Source organism: Martes martes (assembly GCF_963455335.1).
Source record: "Martes martes genome assembly, chromosome: 4".
Classification (NCBI taxonomy): Eukaryota; Metazoa; Chordata; class Mammalia; order Carnivora; family Mustelidae; genus Martes; species Martes martes.
The window spans coordinates 141,027,390-141,049,859 of NC_137891.1; the positions used below are offsets into that span (position 1 = coordinate 141,027,390).

Below are 22,470 nucleotides of genomic sequence, written 5' to 3' on the forward strand. Positions count from 1 at the left end.
CTTTCAACTGCTCGGAGATGGGAGCAGCAGGAACAAGAACCCAGCCATCCTGGGCGTCAGAGCACAGCCCCCCTCGCCAAAACCCATCTTCCATTTCCTCCCCTTCCTTTTCGGGAAAGCCAAGCTCCCCCCCACCCCCCCTCCCTGACGCGTTCTGTAATCTTATTTTCCTGCCTCGCCAAGTCGCTGGCCCCTGCCTGGCTGTTCTCTGTGTCCTTTCGGTTGAGCGAGCCCCGCGGCAGCGAGGCGTCCAGGACTGGCGTGTCGCTCCCTCCACGCCCCATTCTTCCCCTGGGTTCCAGCCGGCCGCAGTTGCGTGCCGAAGCCCGGGCTCCCGCGGGGATTGACGCGCCGGGGGAGGAGCGGTTTCTTGCTGCGCGCCTCTCAGGAGCATTACGGCAGGGCTCGTTCCCGGCTCCGGCCGCCAGCCCCAGCCTCCCCGGTCCGGAGCTGGGACTGGCGGAGGCCGCGAGGGAGGGAGCGCGAGCGAGGAGGCACGCGCCCGCCGGTCCGCGCCCAGAGCGCCGCCGCCGCCGCCGCCTTAGCAGCCATGGCCGAGCGCCGCGCCTTTGCCCAGAAGATCAGCAGGTAAATCTCGGGCGCGGGGCGCGCGGCCGCCGCGGGAGGAAGAGCCGGGAGTCCTCCCGCGCCCGGCCTAGGAGGCGGGTGGGTGTGGCGACGCGGGCGCGGGGATCTGGCGGCCTGGTCCGCGGCTGGGCGGAGGGGCCTCGCGGCTGTCGTGGGTGTCGCCGAGGCCTCGCGCCGCCCTCCGACCCCGGCCCTCAGCCCGCGCTGGCGGTCGATCCTCGCCCGGGGTCTCAGGGAGCTCCACACGCCAGCGCGCCGGCCTCCGCCGGCTCCTCGGCGGCCCGGGCCTGGAGTTTCGCGGTGGCTTATTGCAGGGCGGGTGGGGAGCTCGTCGGCCAGCCGATCGGCGCTCCCCAAATTCTTTGTGTCCCCACCCCCGGGCTGGCCGGGGGCCGCCGCGGCGTCTCGCTCCCTCACTCTCCCCGCCCACCCCCGTTTGCCCCCTGGAGGGTGTGGGGGTCCGCCCTCTTCTCCTCCCCAACAAAAGATTCGGCGCGCGGCGGGCTCCTGGCCGGTGGGAGGCCGCCCCTTCTTCACGCCTCCCACCCTTCCCGAGAAATCTAACAGGAATCCTCTTTGCAACCAGGGGCCAATTCGAAGTGGGCTCTCGCACCCAGAATCTAAAACGTATAGTCAAAATGAAAAGTTGAGAGCTTGTGGTCTGCACCTTGTGTGTGCGGCCGCCGAATCTTGGACGAATTGTAGGCTGGAGCTTGATCTTAGAAGCATGTGAATTTAAATGTGCGCCTGTGTTTCTAATGGCACCAGACGAAGATGGATGATAGTGTCCTTATTATACTGGCCCTTTGACTCACGTTTTAGGAGTCTGGAAGTAAGCAGGCGATCACGGCTGAGATTTCCGAACCTTTTACCTGCCTGTGGTGGGTAGGTTGCCAGAACCAAAAATTGAATAACGGCGGGGGATTCCAATATTTGTAGAATTTCATTCTGAAATACACTACTGTGTAAGACACTAGACTGTGTTGGTTTTATTATGATGTCCCAAGAAAAATGTTCGAATGCATTACTTTTTTTGACAATTTTATTTCTGTGGTTCTGTATCTTTTTCATTTGCTGATCTTTCTTAACGATATTTGGACCGACCAAACGGGTTCTTTCTTAACTGCCTTAACTTCCATAGCGTCACTCTGTTGTGGCACATTTTTCATTTAAAACTAACAGCTTTTTTTTTTTTTTTTTTTTTTTAAAGATTTTATTTATTTATTTGACAGAGAGAGAGATCACAAGTAGGCAGGGAGGCAGGCAGAGAGAGAGGAGGAAGCAGGCTCTCCACAGAGCAGAGAGCCCGATGCGGGGCTCGATCCCAGGACCCTGGGATCATGACCTGAGCTGAAGGCAGAGGCTTTAACCCACTGAGCCACCCAGGCGCCCCAAAACTAACAGCTTTTTGATTTAAGCTTTGTGCTTAATTATTCTTTCCGTTTGAGCTTTAAAACATTTAATTTTATCCTTAAGAGGCAAAATAGCAAGGGGTACCTGGCTGGCTTGGTCGGTGGAGCATGGAACTCTCGGGGTTGCAGGTTCACTCGGTGTTGGGTGTAGAGATTATTTTTTAAAAAATCTTTTTTTTAAAAAAAATATTTTATTTATTCATTTGTCAGAGAGAGAGGGAAAGCACAAGCAGGGAGAGCAGCAGGCAGAGACAGAATCAGGCTTCCCGCCCAGCAAGGAGCCAGACTCGGGGGGGACTCGATCCCAGAACCCTGGGATTATGACCAGAGCCAAATGCAGATGCTTAACCGACTGAGCCACCCGGATGCCTCCAAAATAAAATCTTAAAACAAAACAAAAAAACAAAGAGCAAGTGCTTAAGAACATGTGCTCTGGTGTCAGACTATGCCATGGGTTCAAATCCCAACTGTTAGTTCTCTTTTTCTTTATTATTTATTTGAGAGAGAGAGAGGGAGAACATGAGGGGGGAGGGTATAAGGGAGAGAGGGTATGAGGGAGAAGCATCCCGGCTGAGCAGGGAGCCCAATGTGGGACTCGATCCTGGCACACCAGATCGTGACCTGAGCAGAAGGCAGTCGATTAACCAGCCCAGTCACCCAGGAGCCATGACTGTTAATTTTCTAAGTTGGTACCTTGATCAATGTTAAGTTATAGTTTTGGCATCTGGAAAATGGGTACAGTACCAGTACTCTGTTGATAACATTGTGAACATTAAGTGGCAAAATTTGTCTGAAGCGTTTAGCACCGTGCATAGCCTTTAGTGGCTATCATTGAACAATTAACAATTATTGGTATATTCTGGGGAATTGTGCTAGAGTTAATAGGAAATTACTACCTTTTTTTTTTTTTGCAAAATAACTGAGTCTTGTTTCTGAAGGCATTGCCATTGAAAAAATGTATTACTTGACATACATGCTTAGTATTACTTTCTTTTTAATAGAACCAAGTTTCGCCGAGAACATGTATTGATTAGGAAATTGCACATTAAGGAGTTAGATATGAATATATATCATACCTGTTCTTCATTTGCAGAGTTTGTGCTAGGATTAGACAGAACAAAATACAAGAAAAAAAGAAAGTTTCACAAAATAATACAAAATTCAAAGTAATAAGCCTTGTAAATTTGTCAGATTAAATAAAGCAATGGAATTGAGATATTCATTGATTGGAGAAATAGTTAGAGGAGGTGACTGGTGATAGATTAGGTATGTAAGGTGCAGAAGACTGAGTCTGGGATGACATCTACATTTCTGACCTGGGCAACCACGTGGATGATGGAGGCAGTCATTGAGGTAAAGGCGAAGGGGAGGAAGAAGGGATTTGAGGGTGGGAAATGAGGTGGGAAGGAGATGATGATTCGATTTTGGACATATAGATTTTGAGGTGCTCATTGAGCATTGAAAGAGAAATATTTATTAGGTTGTTGGTGACGTTTAAGATGCAGAAGAGAGATTGGGCTGGAGGTCAATTTTGGGAATTTTAGGAATCATCAGCAAGGAGATTGTTACTGAAACCAGAGGAGTAGGTGAGATAGTATGGGAGGAATGTGCAGATTAATTTGGAGGGAAGACCAAGGACAGAATTGTTATAGATGATGAATTACTGCAATTGAAAGGTACTTTCACTCTTGTTATCAAATATGGCCAAATAATACTTTTATTTATTTATTTGAGAGAGAGCACGAGCAGGGGAGGGGGTTGGGGGTAGGAGGGTGAGGGGAGGGCCAAAGGGAGAGGGAGAAGCAGACTCTCCACTCTCCACTCTCCCTTGGGCAGGGAGCCCAAGGTGGTGCTTGATCCCAGGACCCTGAGATCCTGACTTGAGCTGAAGGCAGACCTCAGCCGACTAGCTACCCAGGTACTCTAGCTGAATAATACTTCTGAATAAATTCTTCTTCTGTTTCTTAGTTTCCTACTAGAGGAAGTATAGCACATACTCTGGAGATAAACTGCTTGGGGTTGACATCCTAGCACTGGCCCTCATTAAATAAACTTGGGCAAGTTACTTTACCTCACTTCTGCCTCATTTTCCGTATCTATGAACTGGGGATAATAGCAGGACCTACCTTATAGGGTTGTTACAAAAAAAAAAAAAGGTCGGTTCCAGTAAAGTGCTTAGAACAGTGTTTTCTACGTAAGTGTCCAGCATCAATTATTTTTTATTGTTACAATATTTATAATGTGCTGTTGGACTTTTTCTTGGAAGTGATAAGTCTTTTTGTGATGTGCATATATGAAATTTGTTGCTCTGTGAGTAGCCTGTTGCTATTTGAAACCCTATTTTTCTGCTTTTAAAGCTTCATGATTGTCCCGAAACCTTACTTTTAAAAGAATTACACTGATTTCTTTTCTGGCTCAGTCATTTCCTAACCCTTTGCATTTAGTGCTGTTACTTTTTGAGGCCATGATTTTATGATTTCTCAAACTTTTTATTTTTTAGATTTAAAAAAAGATTGATTTATTTACTTTGGTGGGGGAGAAGCTGGGAGAGGGAATCTTTTTTTTTTTTTTTTAAGATTTTATTTATTTATTTGACAGACAGATCACAAGTAGGCAGAGAGGCAGGCAGAGAGAGAGAGGGAGAAGCAGGCTTCCTGCTGAGCAGAGAGCCCAATGTGGGGCTTGATCCCAGAACGCTGGAATCACGACCTGAGCGGAAGGTAGAGGCTTTAACCCACTGAGCCACCCAGGCACCCCTGGGAGAGGGAATCTTAAGCAGACACTGCACTGAGCTGGAGTCCTATGCTGGGCTCCATCTCAGGACCCTGAGATCAGGGACCTGATCCGAAACCAAGAGTCCGAAGCTTAACCCACTGTGCCACCCATATGCCCCAAAGCTCTTTATTTTTTCACTGGTTGTACTGAGCTCATCATGGAAAAGCAGCACATGTATTTTGTTCATAACAGTTACTGCCTCTTGTTTGTTCCCCCTCCTTTTGGAGGACAAGGCATATTCATTGTTAATTACCCCTTTTTTAATCACACCGTAGCATATGATAGGTATAATTTGTGGAGTGTTGATTGTAGATTAATGATTTTGTTTGGATTATTTTGTCCTGTTACCAGATACTCAGCAGTAATGATGAACATTTGGATACACTTAAAGCACTTTTTACTACATTCTCATCTTTATTACCTAGAGAGGCAGAAGAACATAGTAAAGAATGTAGACCCCAGGTCACATTGCATGAGTTGAAATTCTGCCTAAAACACATAATAGCTATATAATTCTGGGCAGTTGCTCTAATCTCCCTGTTTCAGTTTTCTCTCCAGTAAAATGGGGATAAAAGTGTCTCTTTGTCATCATGAAGATTAAATAAGTTAATACATGTAAAACACTTAAACTGTGCCTGAAACATAATAAGCATTCAGCAGATGTTAGTTGCTGCTATTATTATTCCTATATTATTTACAATGATTATTATCCCATAATCCAGATAGGAACTGAGGCCTACATCTCATGAAATTATTTGCTCACATTGGGACTCAGTCCCCAGTTCTCTGATTTCAGATCTTACACTTTTTTTAAATTTCTGTATTCTTTCTGTACTATATATACTGTATTTCTTTCTGCAGAATATTTTCTGGAGTAGTTCCACATTTTCTAACAGTGCTACCATTAGCATCCCCAAAGTTATTTCTTACCTACTTAATCTTTCCTTTGTTAATTTGGTATCATTTTGTTGCCTAAGAAGCAGAATTTAATGAAAGGCTTGCATCAGATTTTTATTTTTGAGGAAAATCTTAACATGAGTAGGATTTCCGGGACATAGGCTTATTTATAAGCTCTCTCTCTTTTTTTAAGTTTTGAATCTGTGCATAACTCTGGCTGTATAGGCTCAGTCTTCCAGTCTGCTTTCTTCACTTCATTATTAAATAAAGTCTTCCCACATAATATCATCTACTTCAGTGCTCCCTTTTTCATCACTTTGGCTTTTTGTTGTACTCATCTCACTAACTCTTAATGCTGAATGTCTAACCTGTTTCTTGCCCCTGAGAGGGAGAGCAGGACAGTGCAGAGTTGAATTTTTAATAATGAATGTCTTCTCATTTGCAGTGAGGTTTACTCTAAATCATTTCTTACTAACATCTTTGTTTTTCTATCCCATCTTTTACTGAAAAGTTCTGGATCATCTAACATGAGTCCATGATAACCTCAGCACGCTGCTGTTCCTGTATGTCACTTAAGCATCTTCTCCTGAGCCTGTAAGGTATCCCTTCCCTAAAGTTTACCAATTTTTTTCATCCTTTGTACCCTGTTACCTTGCCACCTCCCTCAGAACCTTGATCTCATAATTTTTCCTTTCCTTTCTAGCATCTTCAATATGTTTCTTTTTATGGGTGTTTCCCTTAACCCATAAGACTTATTATGCCTTTTTCATCATAAAACAAAGAACTATTGAATCTTCTGCATTTCTAGCTGCCAACCAGTCATTCCTTTCTTCTAGTCACATTTCTCACATGTATGTGGTGCAGTCACAACCACTTTCTGCTTGTTCTTGTCAGTCCTTGAACCATATGGCTGTGCTTCCCATGGTACTTTATGTGTACTTGAATTATGGAATGCCTGGAGATTAGGAGCCTTTGACTTTTTTTCTTCATCACTGATCTCATGAGCTACTGTTTTTTTGGGTTTTGTCTTTTTAATTTTTCTTGGCCTCATCCTCTGTGCCATTTTCCCCCTACTTTATACTGCTTTTCAGAGGTCTTTGATGGCTGTTCTGTGTCTTTTTATATCTAGTGTCAGACCCAGAATCTTTTGTAAACTGGACATGTAAAAATTGTTTGAGGGCACCTGGGTGGCTCAGTGGGTTAAGCCTCTGCCTTTGGCTCAGGTCATGGTCTCAGGGTCCTGGGATCAAGCCTCATGTTGGGCTCTCTGCTCAGCAGGGAGCCTCCCCCCCCCCCCCCGCCCCGCCTGTCTGCCTACTTGTGATCTCTGTCAAAAAAATAAATAAAATCTTAAAAAAAAAAAAAAAAGGATTGTTTGAATGAATGCTATCCTGCCCCATTGGAGCATCTTTTATTATCTTGCTTCTAGATGACCTCAGCGGGCCAGAGCTGATCTAGTCTCTTACCTCCTGTAATTCAAATGTGTTACAAATGAAATCTCCCTAAAATACAGCTTTTATCATGGCATTCTTTTGTTCAAGAATATTATAGTAGCTTCCAACAGTGTTAAACCCAAACTCTTGCTTGCATTTTGAAGTCATCTATAATCTGGTCCTTCTCTTGTTGATTTATTCCCTAGCTTACATTTTGGACCAATCCGTCGAACATTTTCCTTGTACCCTCACAAATGCTCTGCTCATTTACAACTCTGTAACTGCACGTTGTTTTTTCTTTTTGATCTATCCTTTCTTTTTTCTAAATCTTACCCTTTTCTGCGGACCACTCCAATCCACTGTCTTTACTTTTGGGATAACCATTTCCTTGGTTTTCTTTTTTAAGATTTTATTTATTTATTTTAGAGAGAGACAGAGACAGCACAAGCCGGGGGAGGAGCAGAGGCAGAGGGAGAGGGACAAGCAGACCCCCACCCTGCCCCTGAGGTCAGATGCTTAATTACTGAGCCACCCAGGCCACCCCCATTTCCTTGATTTTCTCTATTCTTTTCACCTATGAGTGCATTTCTAAGTAAAAGCATTTTTTCTGTTTTTTAATTCATTTGACTATAATCATAATGTATGTTGTATTTCTTTTGTCTTGCTTTTATTCAAAATTAATCTGTGAGATTCATTCATAATATTACAAGTAGTTGGAGTTCATTCTTTTTTCTCTATTTCATTATATAAATATACCATGATTTTCCATTCTACAGTAGATGGGCATTTGGATTGTTTCCAGTTTTTGGCTATTAGAAACAATGCTCTGTGAACACACCTGTACATATATTTGGGTATGTGTGTGCATGAATTTTTCTAGGGTATACTCAGGTATGAGGTTGCTGGTCCTTAGGTAATCTTTGTTGCTCCTCATAGCACTTTTATTTATCATGGAGTTTATTAGGTAATACCAAACTGTTTTCTTAGATAACTGAAGAAATATACACTCCCATAGTAGTGTTGCTGTACCTAGCTGACATCACTTGTACTGCCAGCTGTATCATTTTTGCCAATCTGATGGATGCATGCATCATGCTGTCTTATTATAAAAGTTGTTTTTTTTTTTTAAGATTTTATTTATTTATTTGACAGAGATCACAAGTAGGCAGAGAGGCAAGCAGAGAGAGAGAGAGAGAGGAGGAAGCAGGCTCCCCGCCGAGCAGAGAGCCTGATGCGGGACTCGATTCCAGGACCCTGAGATCGTGACCTGAGCCGAAGGCAGAGGCTTAACCCACTGAGCCACCCAGGCACCCTTATTATAAAAGTTATGATTTGTATTTACTTGATTACTGTTGAGATTGAGCTCTATTTTGTATGGTTATTGACTATATGAATATACTCTTATAAGTTGCCTATTTAAATCTTTTGCATTCTTCCCCTTTTTTCCTTTGTATTATTTTTTTTCTCATTGATTTGAGCACTTTATATATATTCAGTGTATGAATCCATTGAATGATATTATGTGTTGCAAATATCTTTTCTCACTCTGTGGTTTTTTAAAAAAATTCTCTTTATGGAGTCTTTTGAAAACTAAGTTCTCAGTTTTTGTGTTTTTTTTTAAGATTTATTTATTTTAGAGAGAGCAAGAGAGTATAGGGAGAGGGAGAGAGAGAATCTCAAGCAGGATCCATGGAACCTGGCTTGGGCATGGAACCTGGCTTGGGGCTCCATCTCACGACCCTAAGATTGTGAGCTGAGCCAAAATCAAGAGTTGAATGCTCGGGGGTGCCTGGGTGGCTCAGTGGGTTAAAGCCTCTGCCTTCAGCTCAGGTCATGATCCCAGGGTCCTGGGATGGAGCCCCCCATTGGGCTCTCTGCTCAGCAGGGAGCCTGCTTCCTCCTCTCTCTGCCTGCCTCTCTGCCTACTTGTGATCTCTGTCTGTCAAATAAATAAATAAAATCTTTAAAAAAAAAAAAAAGAGTTGAATGCTCAACAGACTAAGCTACCCAGGCACCCCAACTAAGTTCTCAGTTTTCTTTATTTTTTTAAAGGTTTTATTTATTTATTTGATGGAGAGATAGAGAGAACCAGAGAGCACCAACAGGGGGAATGGCCAAGGGAGAAGAAGCATCCCAGGATCCTGGGATCATGACCTGAGCCAGAGGCAGACGCTAAACCAACAACCACCCAGGAGCCCCTAAGCTCTCAGTTTGAATATACTTTTATCAGTTTCTCTCTTTCTCTCTTTTTTAATGGTTAGTACTTTTGAGGTCTTGTTTAAAGAATTTTTGTTTTTTTTTTAAAGATCTTATTTATTCACTTGATAAGAGAGAGAGAGATAGCAGAGGGGGAACTGAAAGCAGGGGAAGTGTAAGAGGGAGAAGCTGACTCTCTGCTGAGGAGGGAGCCTGATGTGGGGCTCAATCCCAGAACCCTGGGATCATGACCTGAGCCAAAGGCAGACACCTAACGACTGAGCCACTCAGGTGCACCTTGTTTGAGGAATATTTTCCTACCCTATGGTCATTAAGATATTCATCTGTATTAACCTTATAGTTGCATCCTTTATATTCCAACTGGACTTGATATGTGTATGGTGTGAAATTTTATTTTTTTTCCAAATAGATTATCCTTTCCTCATTGACTTGCCCTGCCACCTCTATTATAGATTGTGAGTCCTCATTTGTGGGTCTTTGTCTGGGTTCTCTCTTTTGTTCTGTTGGTCTGGTTACATATATTTTCTCCAATTATAAACAATTTTTTTAATTTATTTTTTTAAAAAAGATTTCATTTATTTATTTGACAGACAGAGATCACAAGTAGGCAGAGAGGCAGGCAGAGAGAGGAAGGGAAGCAAGCTCCCTGCTGAGCAGAGAGCCTGATGCGGGGCTGGATCCCAGGACCCTGGGATCATGACCTGAGCCGAAGGCAGAGGCTTTAACCCACTGAGCCACCCAGGCGCCCATATAAACAATTTTAATTATCATAAGTCTTGGAATTTGGTAGAATAATTAACTTCCCTCATCATTAAAGAAAGTGTCTTGACTTCTCTTAGCCCTTTGAATTTCCTCGAATATTTTAGAATCTATCAAAAAACAAACAAAAAATCCCAAGTCCTATTCAAATTTGGTTGGGATTACCTTGACTCTGTATATCAGTTTTGCAGAGAAATGATGTCCTAATAATAATAAATAATAATAATAATAAATAATTTTGTATTATAATATTGAGTTTTTAAGCCTTGATCATGGTGTATCTCTTTGTTTACTTAGGTCTTCTTTATCTCATACAACAAAATTTTATAAATTTTCTCTGTAAGATTCATGCATATCCTTTCTAGGTATATAACCATTTTTTATCCAGCTATATACCTTGCTAAACTCATGCCAATTCTAAAAATGTGTCTGTGGCGGACACCTGAGTAGCTCAGTAGGTTAATAAGCATCTCTCTCCCTTTGGCTTAGGTCCTGATCCCAGGCTATGGGACTGAGTCCCACATGGATCTCCTTGCTCAGCAGGGTGCTTGATTCTCCTTCTGCCTGCTGCCCCCCCTGCTTGTGCTCTCTCTCTGACAAATAAATAAATAAAGTAAAGTGAAACCTGAAAGTTATTTAAAAGATGTATCCATGAATTTTGTATTTTCTGTGTCATCTGGACATCATGAATTTTTGTTTCTCCCCTTCCAAACCTTCTGGTTGATTTACAGTTTTGTCTTGCTCTGTGGACGGTTATCTTGTATTACTATGTAGATTATTACCATTTCTGTTTAACGTTGTACTAATACGGAGCATCCTCATTTTGCTGATGACCTCAGAGGGGAAGCTTTTTATGTTTCTTAACTTCTTTAAGCCAAGGGTTGCTGTTAAGTTTTTTTTGTAGACACCCTTTTAATCTGAGTTGCCTAGAAAACAGAGACTGAGACAAGGATTAAGAGTTGAGGATTTGGGGCACCTGGGTGGCTCAGTGGGTTAAGCCGCTGCCTTCGGGTCGGGTCATGATCTCAGGGTCCTGGGATCGAGTCCCGCATCTGGCTCTCTGCTCAGCAGGGAGCCTGCTTCCCTCTCTCTCTCTCTCTCTCTCTCTCTCTCTGCTTACTTGTGATCTCTCTCTGTCAAATAAATAAAATCTAAAAAAAAAAAAAAAAAAGAGTTGAGGATTTATCCAGGGCGCCTGGGTGGGTCAGTGGGTTAAAGCCTCTGCCTTCGGCTCAGGTCATGATCCCGGGATCCTGGGATTGAGTCCCGCATCGGGCTCTCTGCTCAGCAGGGAGCCTGCTTCCTCCTCTTTCTCTCTCTGCCTGCCTCTCTGCCTACTTGTGATCTCTGTCTGTCAAATAAATAAATAATAAAAATCTAAAAAAAAAAAAAAGAGTTGAGGATTTATCTGGGAGACATAATCCTGGGGCAGCAAGAGAAAAGGGCAGTGAGGCAGAGATGGGAAACAGTGTAAGGTGATACCTTATCTTCTTGGCCACTGCTTCACAGTGCACTGGGGAGGGACTGTTTGGCAGGTATCTTTGGACATAGGAACTGTTTCTCCAGTCAGTAGATAGGAGTCTGGAAGAAGATCTATCTACCTGCTTTCGTCTTGCATCCTGTTTTCCATTAGTCAGCTCTATCTCCTGAGAGAGTGAACTTTCCTTCACTTCTGGGTTGATCGTATGCTTTGGCAAGCATCTAGATGTGTCACTACTTTTTCAGTGGCTTTTTACGGAGGGGACTTTTTGGTTGCATTTGACAGAAACACCATTCAGATTAATTTGCTTATAACTGAGTACATCAGGTGCCAGGATACAGAGGGTATGAACACCCTCTTCGTGTCTTTGATAGATTTTCCACTAAATGGTTGTGATGAGAGTTGACAGCCCCAGGCTCAAATCTAACCATTTAGTTCTGGCAGGAAACACTCAGGAACTCCGTCATTGGTTTGGCTTGTGTCACATGTTCCTGCTTGACCCAATTACTGTGTTTAGGGGCAGTGGGATGCTGGCCGTTCCTGTGTCACATGTCATTCTCCTTGGCTAGAGGACAGATGTGATGCTGTCATCCCCAGCCAGTCTCAAGTAATGAGTTCCTTGCCAAAAAGAAGAGATTTCTAACCAAAAGAAAGAGGGGGAAGGCAAATTCTGGTCACACCAGAACAACTGGTATTCTTTAAGATTGGTCATTGTAATTTGTTCAGCCTCACTATAATTATTTAAGTACATAGCAATATAGTCAGTTGTACTACCTGTTAAAATGTAAATGTAACTGGTGAATACAAAAATATAAAGAAAAGCAGTGTAATGTGAAGCAACTGTGGATCCCTATTCCTTAACTTTAAGTTTAGCTCTGATCTTAATGGCAGCTCAGCCCTCATGGGCAGTTGGCTTGGTTTTCACTGTCTGGCTTTCCCAGGCTTCTTTCTGTTGTGGTTCTGCAGCATCATGAGGTGTTTCTCATTTGTCCTCTGTGACCAGAAAACTGCACTCATTAGCCATTTAATGATTTTAATAAACTTTGCTGAAGATGAGGGATTGTGGTAAGGAGGCTAAGGGTGCAAGACTTTCTTCAAGACTCCACTTTGGCTCTCCTCTTTTCCTGTCTTCACATTCTTTCTCTGACTGGAAAGCAATTTCTTCTTCTCACCCTCATAGAGCAGTTACAGCTTTATGCAGGCTCTCTCTCTTTTTTTTTAAAGACAACTTTCTTGAGGCATACTTTATATACCATAAATTAATTCATTAAAACTTTTTTTTAAAATTTATTTTAAAAAGATTTAATTTATTTAAAAAAGATTTTATTTATTTATTTGACAGAGAGAGGTACAGTGAGACAGGAAACAGAAGCAGGGGCAGTGGGGAGAGGGAGAATCAGGCTCCCCACCAAGCAGGGAGCCCGATGCGGGGTTCCATCCTGGGTCCCTGGATCATGACCTGAGCCTAGGTACATGCTTAATGACTGAGCCACCCAGGGCCCCTATATATATATATATTTTTTTTTTAAGATTTTATTTATTTATTTGACAGAGCGGGAGAGCACAAGCAGGGGGAGCAGTAGAGGGAGAGGGAGAAGCCGGCTCCTTACCGAGCAGGGAGCCTGATGAAGGACTCCATCCCAGTGCCCTGGGATCTTGACCTGAGCCGAAGGCAGATGCTTAACCATCTGAGCTACCCAGGCGCCCCTAAATTAATTCATTTTAAGTGTACTATTTGATGATTTTTAGTAAATTTACAAAGTTGTGAAGCCATGACCCACAATCCAGTTTTAGAGCATTTCTAGCACCTCCCCTGATACCTTGTAGCCATTTATTCTCTATTCCCAGCCAAGTCCTGGGCAAAAACTACTGTACTTTCTGTCTGTCTCTCTCAAGATTTGCCTTTTCTGAACATATGAAGCCCTTTGTGCCTGGCTTCCTTCACTTAGCATAACATTGCCATGATTCATCCATGGTGTGGAATTTGTCAGTACTTTACTCCTTTTTATGGCTGAATAATACTCCATCACAAGTCTGTAGTACATATTGTTTATTTGTTCATCAGTTGATGGACATTTAGATTGTTCTACCTTTTGGGCATTGTGAATAGTGCTGCTATGAACATTCATGCACAGCTTTTTTTTTTTTTTTTTTTTTTTTTGAACACCTGTGTTCATTTCTTGTGAGTATATTCCTAGGAAAGGAATTGCTGGGTCATCTGTATTTTATGTTGAAATTTTTTTAAAGTTTTTTTTTTTTTTTTTTTTTTTTTGTATATGTGCTGCCGAAGCGAGCACTTTTTTTTTTTTTTTTTTTTTTTTTTAAGAAAGAGAACATGAGCAGGGGAGAGGGGTAGAGGGAGAAGGAGAAGCAGACTCCCCACTCAGCAGGGACCCTGATGTGGGACTCGATCTCAGAACCCTAGGATCATGACCTGAGCCAAAGGCAAACACTTAAACTGAGCCACCCAGGTGCCCCTCTGTTGAATTTTTTAAGGAATTGGGAAACTTCCACAGCAGCTACACCATTTTACATTTTCATCAGCAATGTATGAGCCTTGACTCTTTTCCACATCCTGGTAACACTTGTTAATTGTTTTCTTTTTGACTGTAGGCATTCTAATGAGTGTGAAGTGGCATTTCATTTTAGTTTTGATTTGCATTTCCCTAATGATTTGTGATGGTTTTTCTTGTGCTTATTGGCCATTCACATATCTTCTTTGGTAAAATTTCTATTCCTATCCTTCGCTCATTTTTAAATTGGGTTATTTATCTTGTTTTTGAATTGAATTCCTATCCTTCGCTCATTTTTAAATTGGGTTATTTATCTTGTTTTTGAATTGTAGGAGTTTTTTTTATATGTTCAGAACACAAGTCTTTTATTAAATATATGAATTATAAATATTTTCTCCCTGTCTGCTTTGTTTCTTCATTTTCTTAATGGTGAAGTTTGAATCACAGAGATTTTAAATTTTGATGAAGTCCAGTACATCTTTTTTTTTTCTTTTGTATATCATGAGTTTGTTTTTATTCTCTAAGACTGCTTAATTCATGGTCAAGATTCCCTTCTCTGTTTTCTTCTGAAGTTTTTATAGTTTGGCTCTTACTTTAGGTTAATGATCCATTTGCATTGATTTTTGTGCATAATGTGAGATGAGGATCTAAATTCATTTTTCACGGGGCGCTTGGCTGACTCAGTCAGTGGAGCGTGCAACTTTTGACCTTGGGGTTGTGAGTTCAAGCCTCTACATTGTACATCCTCTACATTGGATGTAGAGGTTACTTAAAAATAAAAAAAGTCTTTACATTCATCTTGCATGTGACTGTTCTATTGCAGTACTCTTTGTAGCAGAGACTGTTCTTGTCTCGTTGAATTGTCTTGGTACCTTCAAAAATCAGGTGACCATAAATGTGTTTATTTTTTGATACTCAATTCTGTTTCATTGAACTATGTGTCTATTCTTAACACTAATACCATATCTTTTTTTTTTTTTTAAGATCTTATTTATTTATTTGACAGAAAGAGAGACAGCGAGAGAGGAAACACAAGCAGGAGGAGTGGGAGAGGGAGAAGCAGGCTTTCCACTGGGCAGGGAGCCTGATGTGGGGCTTGATCCCAGGACACCGGGATCATGACCTGAGCTAGAGGCAGACACTTAATGAGCTAGAGGCAGATACTTAACCCACTGAGCCACCCAGGCGCCCCAGTCTTGTATTTCTTTTGTTAAATTTGTTTCTAAGTATTGTTTCTGATGTTATCATGGTGGAATTGAAAAATTATTTTTGATATTTTGTTGCTAGTATATAGAGATACAGTTGATTTTGAACTTACACCCTCTGCCTTTGCTGAACTTACTAGTTCTAGTAGTTTTTTTGTGGATTCCTTAGGTTTTTCTGCTTACAGGATCATGTTGTCTGCGAGTAAAGAGTTTTATTTCTTCCTTTTCCATCTGAATGCCCTTAATTTGTTTCCATTTCTTTTTTTTAATTTTTTAATTTTTTTTTGAAGATTTTTATTATTATTTATTTATTTGACAACAGAGATCACAAGTAGGCAGAGAGAGAGAGAGAGAGGAGAAGCAGGCTCCCTGCTGAGCAGAGAGCCCGATGTGGGGCTCAATCCCAGGACCATGGGATCATGACCTGAGCCGAAGGCAGAGGCTTTAACCCACTGAGCCACCCAGGCGCCCCTGTTTCCATTTCTTTCCTTCCTTCCTTCTGGTGCACTGGCTAGAACCTCTAGTACAGTGTTGAATAGTAAGAGCAGACATCCTTGCTTTCTCCCTAGTCTAAGAAGAAAAGCATTCAGACTTTCACCCTTAAGTATGATGCTGTTTGTAGGCAGATGCTGTGGTAAAGGGAAGGAGAAGACAAAGATTTGAGAAGTATATGAGAGTTAGAATGAACAGGACTTAGCAACTAATTGTATACAAGATATAATTTGTATGTTTGTGGGAGATTCTGGCTCTTTATGAAGTAGGGTGGAATTGAAGATAAATTTATCTCCTTTTGGGAAGATTGACTTTTTACAGTAAGAGGTTTTCTCCCCCTCCCAGTTTTCATTCTCGTTGGCAATTTCAGATCAGTTTTAATTTTTCCAAATGCTAAATTTTTAAATTCTTTTTTCCTGTAGTTTTAAGTTAATATGTTCCATGAACTGGGAACAGTGTTATTACCATGTTTTTGTTGAGGAAATTAAGATATGGTAGGATGCTTTAGATCAGAGTGATGGAGACAGCCATGTCCCTTTCATACAGGTTTCTAAATCTTTGACTAAAATGTTATTCCAGAATTGTGTCAGATGGGATACATGAGTCATCGACATCTTTTTTTCTTTATCCTTCCCAAACAGGGATTATGTCTTAAATGTTAAGTGTATTATATAGAAAGACTGTTTCTGTTCTTTGGTTTCACAAATCATCCTCTCTGTGTTTTTGTTTCTTAGGCCTTTAGTGGCTTCTGGCCCTTTGTGAACCTGAATTCTTAAAGAATTTAACACAAGCTAACTGACAGGTGACAGGGACTCAGAAGAAAGTTTTGTTTAGCCATCCCTGAAAGATGGGAAACAGATCATAACAGTGGTGTTGGTTGTAATTACAGTGTTCCTATTAATATGTTAGTGTATACACTAGACATTTTCACTGAGTATCTTTAGTTGATCTCATAGGCTAGGTTTTCAAGAACAGAGAACTCATTAATATGAACTGTAGCTAGAATCATTTACCTCTGGAAACTTGCTTCTAAGGAAAGAGGCCTTAGGAGTTTTATGGATCTGAATTCAAACTCTGTCTCTCTATTTTTCATAAACTTGAAAAAGTTACTTTATTTTTGGAGTTTATCTAAAAATATCTGGTTTTTTTTTTCTGACTGTAACATAATATATGATGCTGCAGAAAATTTGGAATAAAAAGGCCCCAAAGAAAAAATAAAGACCATTCATAATTCTAGATTTAGACAAAAATCTCTTGGAGCTTGCATTCCAGTCATAATCTTTACAAATCTAGAAATAGCCTAAATGTCTACTAATAGAGACTGCTGGTTAAATATGTTCTGGTTCACCCATGTTCTAAACTCTAGCAGATCGAAAGCTGGAGAGCAGTTTTTAAGAGTGGGGGCTCTATGTTCAGATCTTGGCTCTATTCCTTATTAGTTATCTGAGCTTAACCTCTTGATACTTAAAGATTCTAATATAATGCCTACTTCACAGAGTTTTTCTGAGGATTAAATGGAGTATAACAAATCTAACACATTATACAGTATCTGGCATATAAGTTGTAAATGCTTGATAAATATTGCTAGAAGATTATTAATTTTATGTGCTGATATGGAATGATTCCCAAGATATATTAAGTCTATAATGTAAGGTATCAAGAAAAGTTTTTTTTATTGTATGATGTCACATATGGATATTAAAAAGTAGACACATATTTCTTGAAGGATACCTGATAAAATATTAAGGGGTTACATTTAGGAAAGACGATTGGGGATAGGAGATGGTAGAGAGATGTATTGCTTGTTTTTACCTCTTTGTGAGGTTTGAGTTTTTTAATGCCAGGTATATATTCCTCTTGTTTACTTTTTTTTTTTAAACGATGTTACTTATTTATTTCACAGAGACAGAGGTCACAAGTAGGCAGAGCAGCAGGCAGAGAGAGTGGAGGAGGAAGCACTGAGCAGAGAGCCCGATGCAGGGCTCGATGCAGGCCTCGATCCCAGGACCCTGGGATCCTCCTTTTGTTTACTTTTTAAAAGATGTCTTCCTGGGACACCTGGCTGGCTCAGTCAATAGAGAATGTGACTCTTGATCTCAGGGTTGTGAGTTCAAGCCCCACATTGAGTGTGAAGTCTACTTAAAAAAAAAAAAAAAAAGATATCTTCCTTTATAGATTTATTTTCTTTGTCTTTCCTCTATGTTGGAAAATCTTATTTCTCTACTACTTGTAATAACTTTATTTACATAGTTGTAGAGTTTGAACATAGTTCTGGAACCAGCCCTTTGCAGGTAGGTTAAATAACAGACTGCTTTGAGATAAGTAAACATATCATATATCTTGTTTCAAAGGAGTTTCTTGTAGAATAGGGGAGCATTGTGTTTCTGTGTTTCACTTAATAAATGGGATAATGATGTCAGCAAGGCTCTTACAGAAACGGTTATGTATTTAGAATTCTTCTGTGGATTCAGATTTTCCCCCTCAGCAAATATTTACCTATTTGACAGTAATAGATAAAAAGGGATACTTCTTGGCCTTTCCCAATCAATTAGAAACAACTGTACTTACAAAAGACATTTGGAAGATTTGTATATTGGGTAGTCTCTAAATTCATCCTTCTGCCCTATCGCCTTTTCTCTCTCTGCACTCTTGTATCTGTGTCTCTGTTTCTCCCTTTCTCTCTCTCCATTGTCTCAGATACTGAGGATGTAAAGATTAATGGGATGCAGGTCCTGTCCTTAAGAAGTTCACATCAGTTGTTCCATTCTAGCATTCTTTCTGAACTACTTTTTGGGGCCAGGGTGAGGGGAGAATTATGATTTTTTTCTCTATTCCCATTTTTTCAGTTCAGCTTCAAAAACATTTATTAAAGTACTCAGGATGTGCCAGGCATTCTGGTAGAGGGTGCAAAGGTAAATGAAGTCTCCCCTTTTATTGCTTGGTTTCTTTCAAGGAGATAGGTAAGTAGATTTCAAAACAATTTGATAGATGCTATGTCTATAATAGTGTTTGGTTATCACAATGAGGTTTTGTTTTTTTTTTTTAGATTTCATTTATTTATTTGAGAGAGAGAGAGAGAGCATGAGAAGGGAAAAGGTCAGAGGGCGAAGCAGACTCCGATGAACCTGAGAACCCAATGCGGGACTCGATCCTGGGGCTCTGGGATCATGACCTGGGCCGAAGGCAGTTTCTTAACCAACTGAGCCACCCAGGCGCCCTCACAACGATAGTTTTTGATAGAAAAGTGCCACCAAAAAAAAAAAAAAAGAAAAAAAAGAAAAGTGCCACCAGATTGAGTTAAAGAATATACATTTTCTTTAATGGCAGAAATTAATCTTCCTTGAGACATTTATACAAAACCGGAGCCAGCGTAGCATACTCCAGAAGTAAAGTTTCCTTGTTCTCCCTAATTCCTCAAGGAGGTTGCGAAGGTACCTGTGAAGTGTGAGAATGTGCCAGACCTGAGAGCCAAGTTCTTGATCCTTCACTGTTCCTTTTTCCCTTCCACCATACTTTTATATTTGAGGGTTGTGTTAGTATTCCAGAAGAACCTGCTTTGCAATTTATGTGCTTATATCAAAGAGAACGTTTATAAACATTGGACTTTCCTGCTGCTGTAATCAGACTCTGTGTCAGCAAGTCCAGGTTCTTAGTTCATGGTGAAAAGCAGTCTGGCCAGTCTGCTGCCTGTCTAAATGAGCCCCCTGGTAACTCCGTTTCCTTGAGTGTATGTGGATACACATGAGTACTTTGAAAGCACAGAGGAGGCGTAGCTAACCTGAGTGGAACAGAACACGTATCAGGCAGGGCATTCTGGAGGACACGATACACTTCGTGGAGCGTACTTGCCTCATCTGTACTCCATAATTAGTTTGCTAGTTTTGTACATTTAGGTAGAGTAATAATAACTGAAGAGTTTAAAGCTAAATTACTGGCATCATTTGCATCTCTAAGATATAAGGACATTTCCTGTATTACTATAATACTGTTTTCACACATTAAAGAAAACAATAATTCTTAATAATGTAATACCTGTCCATGTTCAGGTTTCTCATTATCCCCAGAAATGTCTTTTGTAGCTGGTTTGTTCAAATCAGGATCTAATTAGGAACCATTCATTACAGTTAGTTATATCTCTTAAGATTTTTTCTTTTTCCCCTTCTTTTAAATAGACTGTACTTTTTTTGGTCTGAAGTCTTTTTTTTTAACGCTAAAACTTAGCCCACTGTATTTATTTATTTATTTATCCATGACACTGATTTGCTGAAGAGACTTACGGTGCATAATGACCTGCCTTCTGGTTTTTATCTGATTGCTTCCTTTGGCACCAGCTTGTTCTAGGGTTCTTTATAGATGTACAGTTTGATTCAATTCAGGGTAAACATTTTTGGCATACTTAGTATCGTACTTAGTAGGTGACACAATGTTGCATTTCTTTAATAGATTGTTTTTGTTTTTTCCTGGTAAATTATTGATTTATTCAATGTCACTGCTACTCCTAGTAAAGCCTTTATTTGCAGGAGGTAGGCATCTGTATTAGATGGTAATGAATATTTTTTAAAAATTACAAATAGAAAAATATAACCGGCTGTTATATCTAAGGTGACTACTTTGTGATATTTGACGTGTGTATGTATACACACACATCACACACACATATATACCTACATATACACAGACACATACATACAAACACAATAGATTATATATATCCTGTATTGTAATGTAAGCCTTACTTTGTCCTCTGGGTCCTACTCAGAAAAGGTTGGCCATTTTTAATCTAGAGGAACTGACTCATTGTTTGTGAGCCGTGCTGTATCTCTGCACTCCTTGGCGTGAGAACACTTTATCAAGGTAAATTCCCATCTATTGGCATGGATAACTCTTTACTGTTTCACATATGGGGGAAACCGTGTGTGATAACACAAAGGAACCAACAGCTGCCATCATACAAACTCCATGCTGTATCTTGGTTAAGGTTCTTAAATATACTCCTTTGAGTTTTCGAATTCATCCCAGGAAGGATTCAGGGCACTCCATTTTTATGTTGTTATTTGCAAACGCTTTTGCTTTGCTAGTTCTTGTATTCGATCTTCATATGCTTGTGAGAAGAGGTCCTCTTCAGATTTTGTTCTGTCTAGGTAAACAGTTTCCCACCTTATGTCTCCATTTCTTCTCTGTGCTTTAGATACATGGACTACATGTGGCCATCAAAGTACGCTGTGGGGTCTGGAGCCTTGTAAGGCTGTATACTCCTCCTCCTTTTAGATTCTTCGTATAGAATGGTCAGAAAGTAGCTTCTGTTCCATAGAGTGTCAAGGGGCTTACAGTTAAAGAGAAGGAAGCCTTTGATGATTAATATGGGAGTTTCTTAGCATTTCCAGAGTCTGTTGGTAACAGCGAGTGTCTAGGGCTTTTTGTCCAGCAGGATTTGGTGGGTATCATTTTTTCCGTGTTTAGTGCTTTAAGCACATCATACTGCAGAAATCCATCTGTATTTGTCTCTCTCTCATACTCTGGCTTAAAAAAATCATCCTGATATATGATGCTGCAGTTTGGAAGGTAGTTCTGCAAATTCTTAGCCATGTTGTCTTCCTGCCATTTGTCACAGTACTAATTCCAATGACAAATGTTTTCATGATTAGCTTTGAAAATCATGTTTTCCTGAAGTTTCCAGGTGTCAGTTTGAGTCCTCCCAAGCAAAGTGGCAGAAGCCCATAGTCCCTCCTTCCACACCTCTAATCTATTATTTTCTAATCTATTGTTTTCTTTGTTTTGCTTCTCTTTATCTTTAATGCCAGCTAGACACAGTGGTAGAACTGTGATTCAGCCCGTCAGTCACCAGTCTTGGGCTTGGATAGTCATAGCACTGATCAGCTGTTCTTTTCCTTTTTCCTTTGGGGATTTTTAACCAGCCCTTTTTTGCCTTAGATCTCTGATATATTCTCTTACCTGGTATAGTCCATGGTATATCCTCTTCCTGACTTCTGTTTTATATGTAAACAGTTATAGTTCCAAGAGATCTTATTTTCTTATTTGACATAGTACTTTGCAGCTACTCTTTGTGACTTTATAGTAGAAGCTCACACTCTTCTGTTTTGTCTGAACTCTCCTTACTTATCTTTTTAATTAACATTTATTTATTTATTTGTTAGTTATTTTATTTTTTAAGTAAGCTCTACGTGGGGCTTGAACTCAGGACCCCAACATCAAGAGTACTAGGGTGTATAAGGCTCCCCTCTCCTTACTCATCTTTTTTTTTTAAATACATTATTTTAAGATTTTTATTTAATTATTTGGCAGGCAGAGATCACAAGCAGGCAGAGAGGCAGGCAGAGAGAGAGAGGAGGAGGAAGCAGGCTCCCCGCTGAGCAGAGAGCCCCACGTGGGGCTCGATCCCAGGACCCTGAGATCATGACCTGAGCCAAAGGCAGAGGCTTTAACCCACTGAGCCACTCAGGCACCCCTCCTTACTCATCTTTACTAAGGTTTTAGTTCTGGTCCCATGAGGAATGAGTAGAGATGTGAGAGGACCAGATTGGTCTTTCTGGATATCATGGGTTAGGTGGGGCATCTGAAAGTGGGAGGAGAGTAGAGGAAAAATTAAATAGAATAGAATTTCCCTCAGGATGTGAGTCCTTTATTGGTTATTTCCAATGTCCTGTAGTGAATGGCCTTAGTGTATTCTTTTGTGAAAAT

At 40.8% G+C, this 22,470-nt stretch overlaps 1 protein-coding gene and 1 pseudogene across 3 annotated transcripts in view; one reads left to right on the plus strand and one right to left on the minus strand.

Annotated features, from left to right (window-relative positions):
- The first annotated feature begins 398 nt into the window (after positions 1–398).
- DOCK7 (dedicator of cytokinesis 7) overlaps positions 399–22,470 on the plus strand; it is a 220,360-nt gene continuing 198,288 nt past the window's right edge. For both annotated transcript variants that reach the window (XM_080800321.1, XM_080800322.1), the window contains exon 1: positions 399–588. In XM_080800321.1, the coding sequence (XP_080656447.1) occupies positions 551–588 (38 nt within the window). In that variant the 5' untranslated portion in view covers positions 399–550. The remainder of the gene's footprint in view (positions 589–22,470) is intronic.
- On the minus strand, positions 20,814–21,410 carry LOC308340726 (nicotinamide riboside kinase 1-like; annotated as a pseudogene). The gene has a single exon. The product of its transcript is annotated as a nicotinamide riboside kinase 1-like (transcript).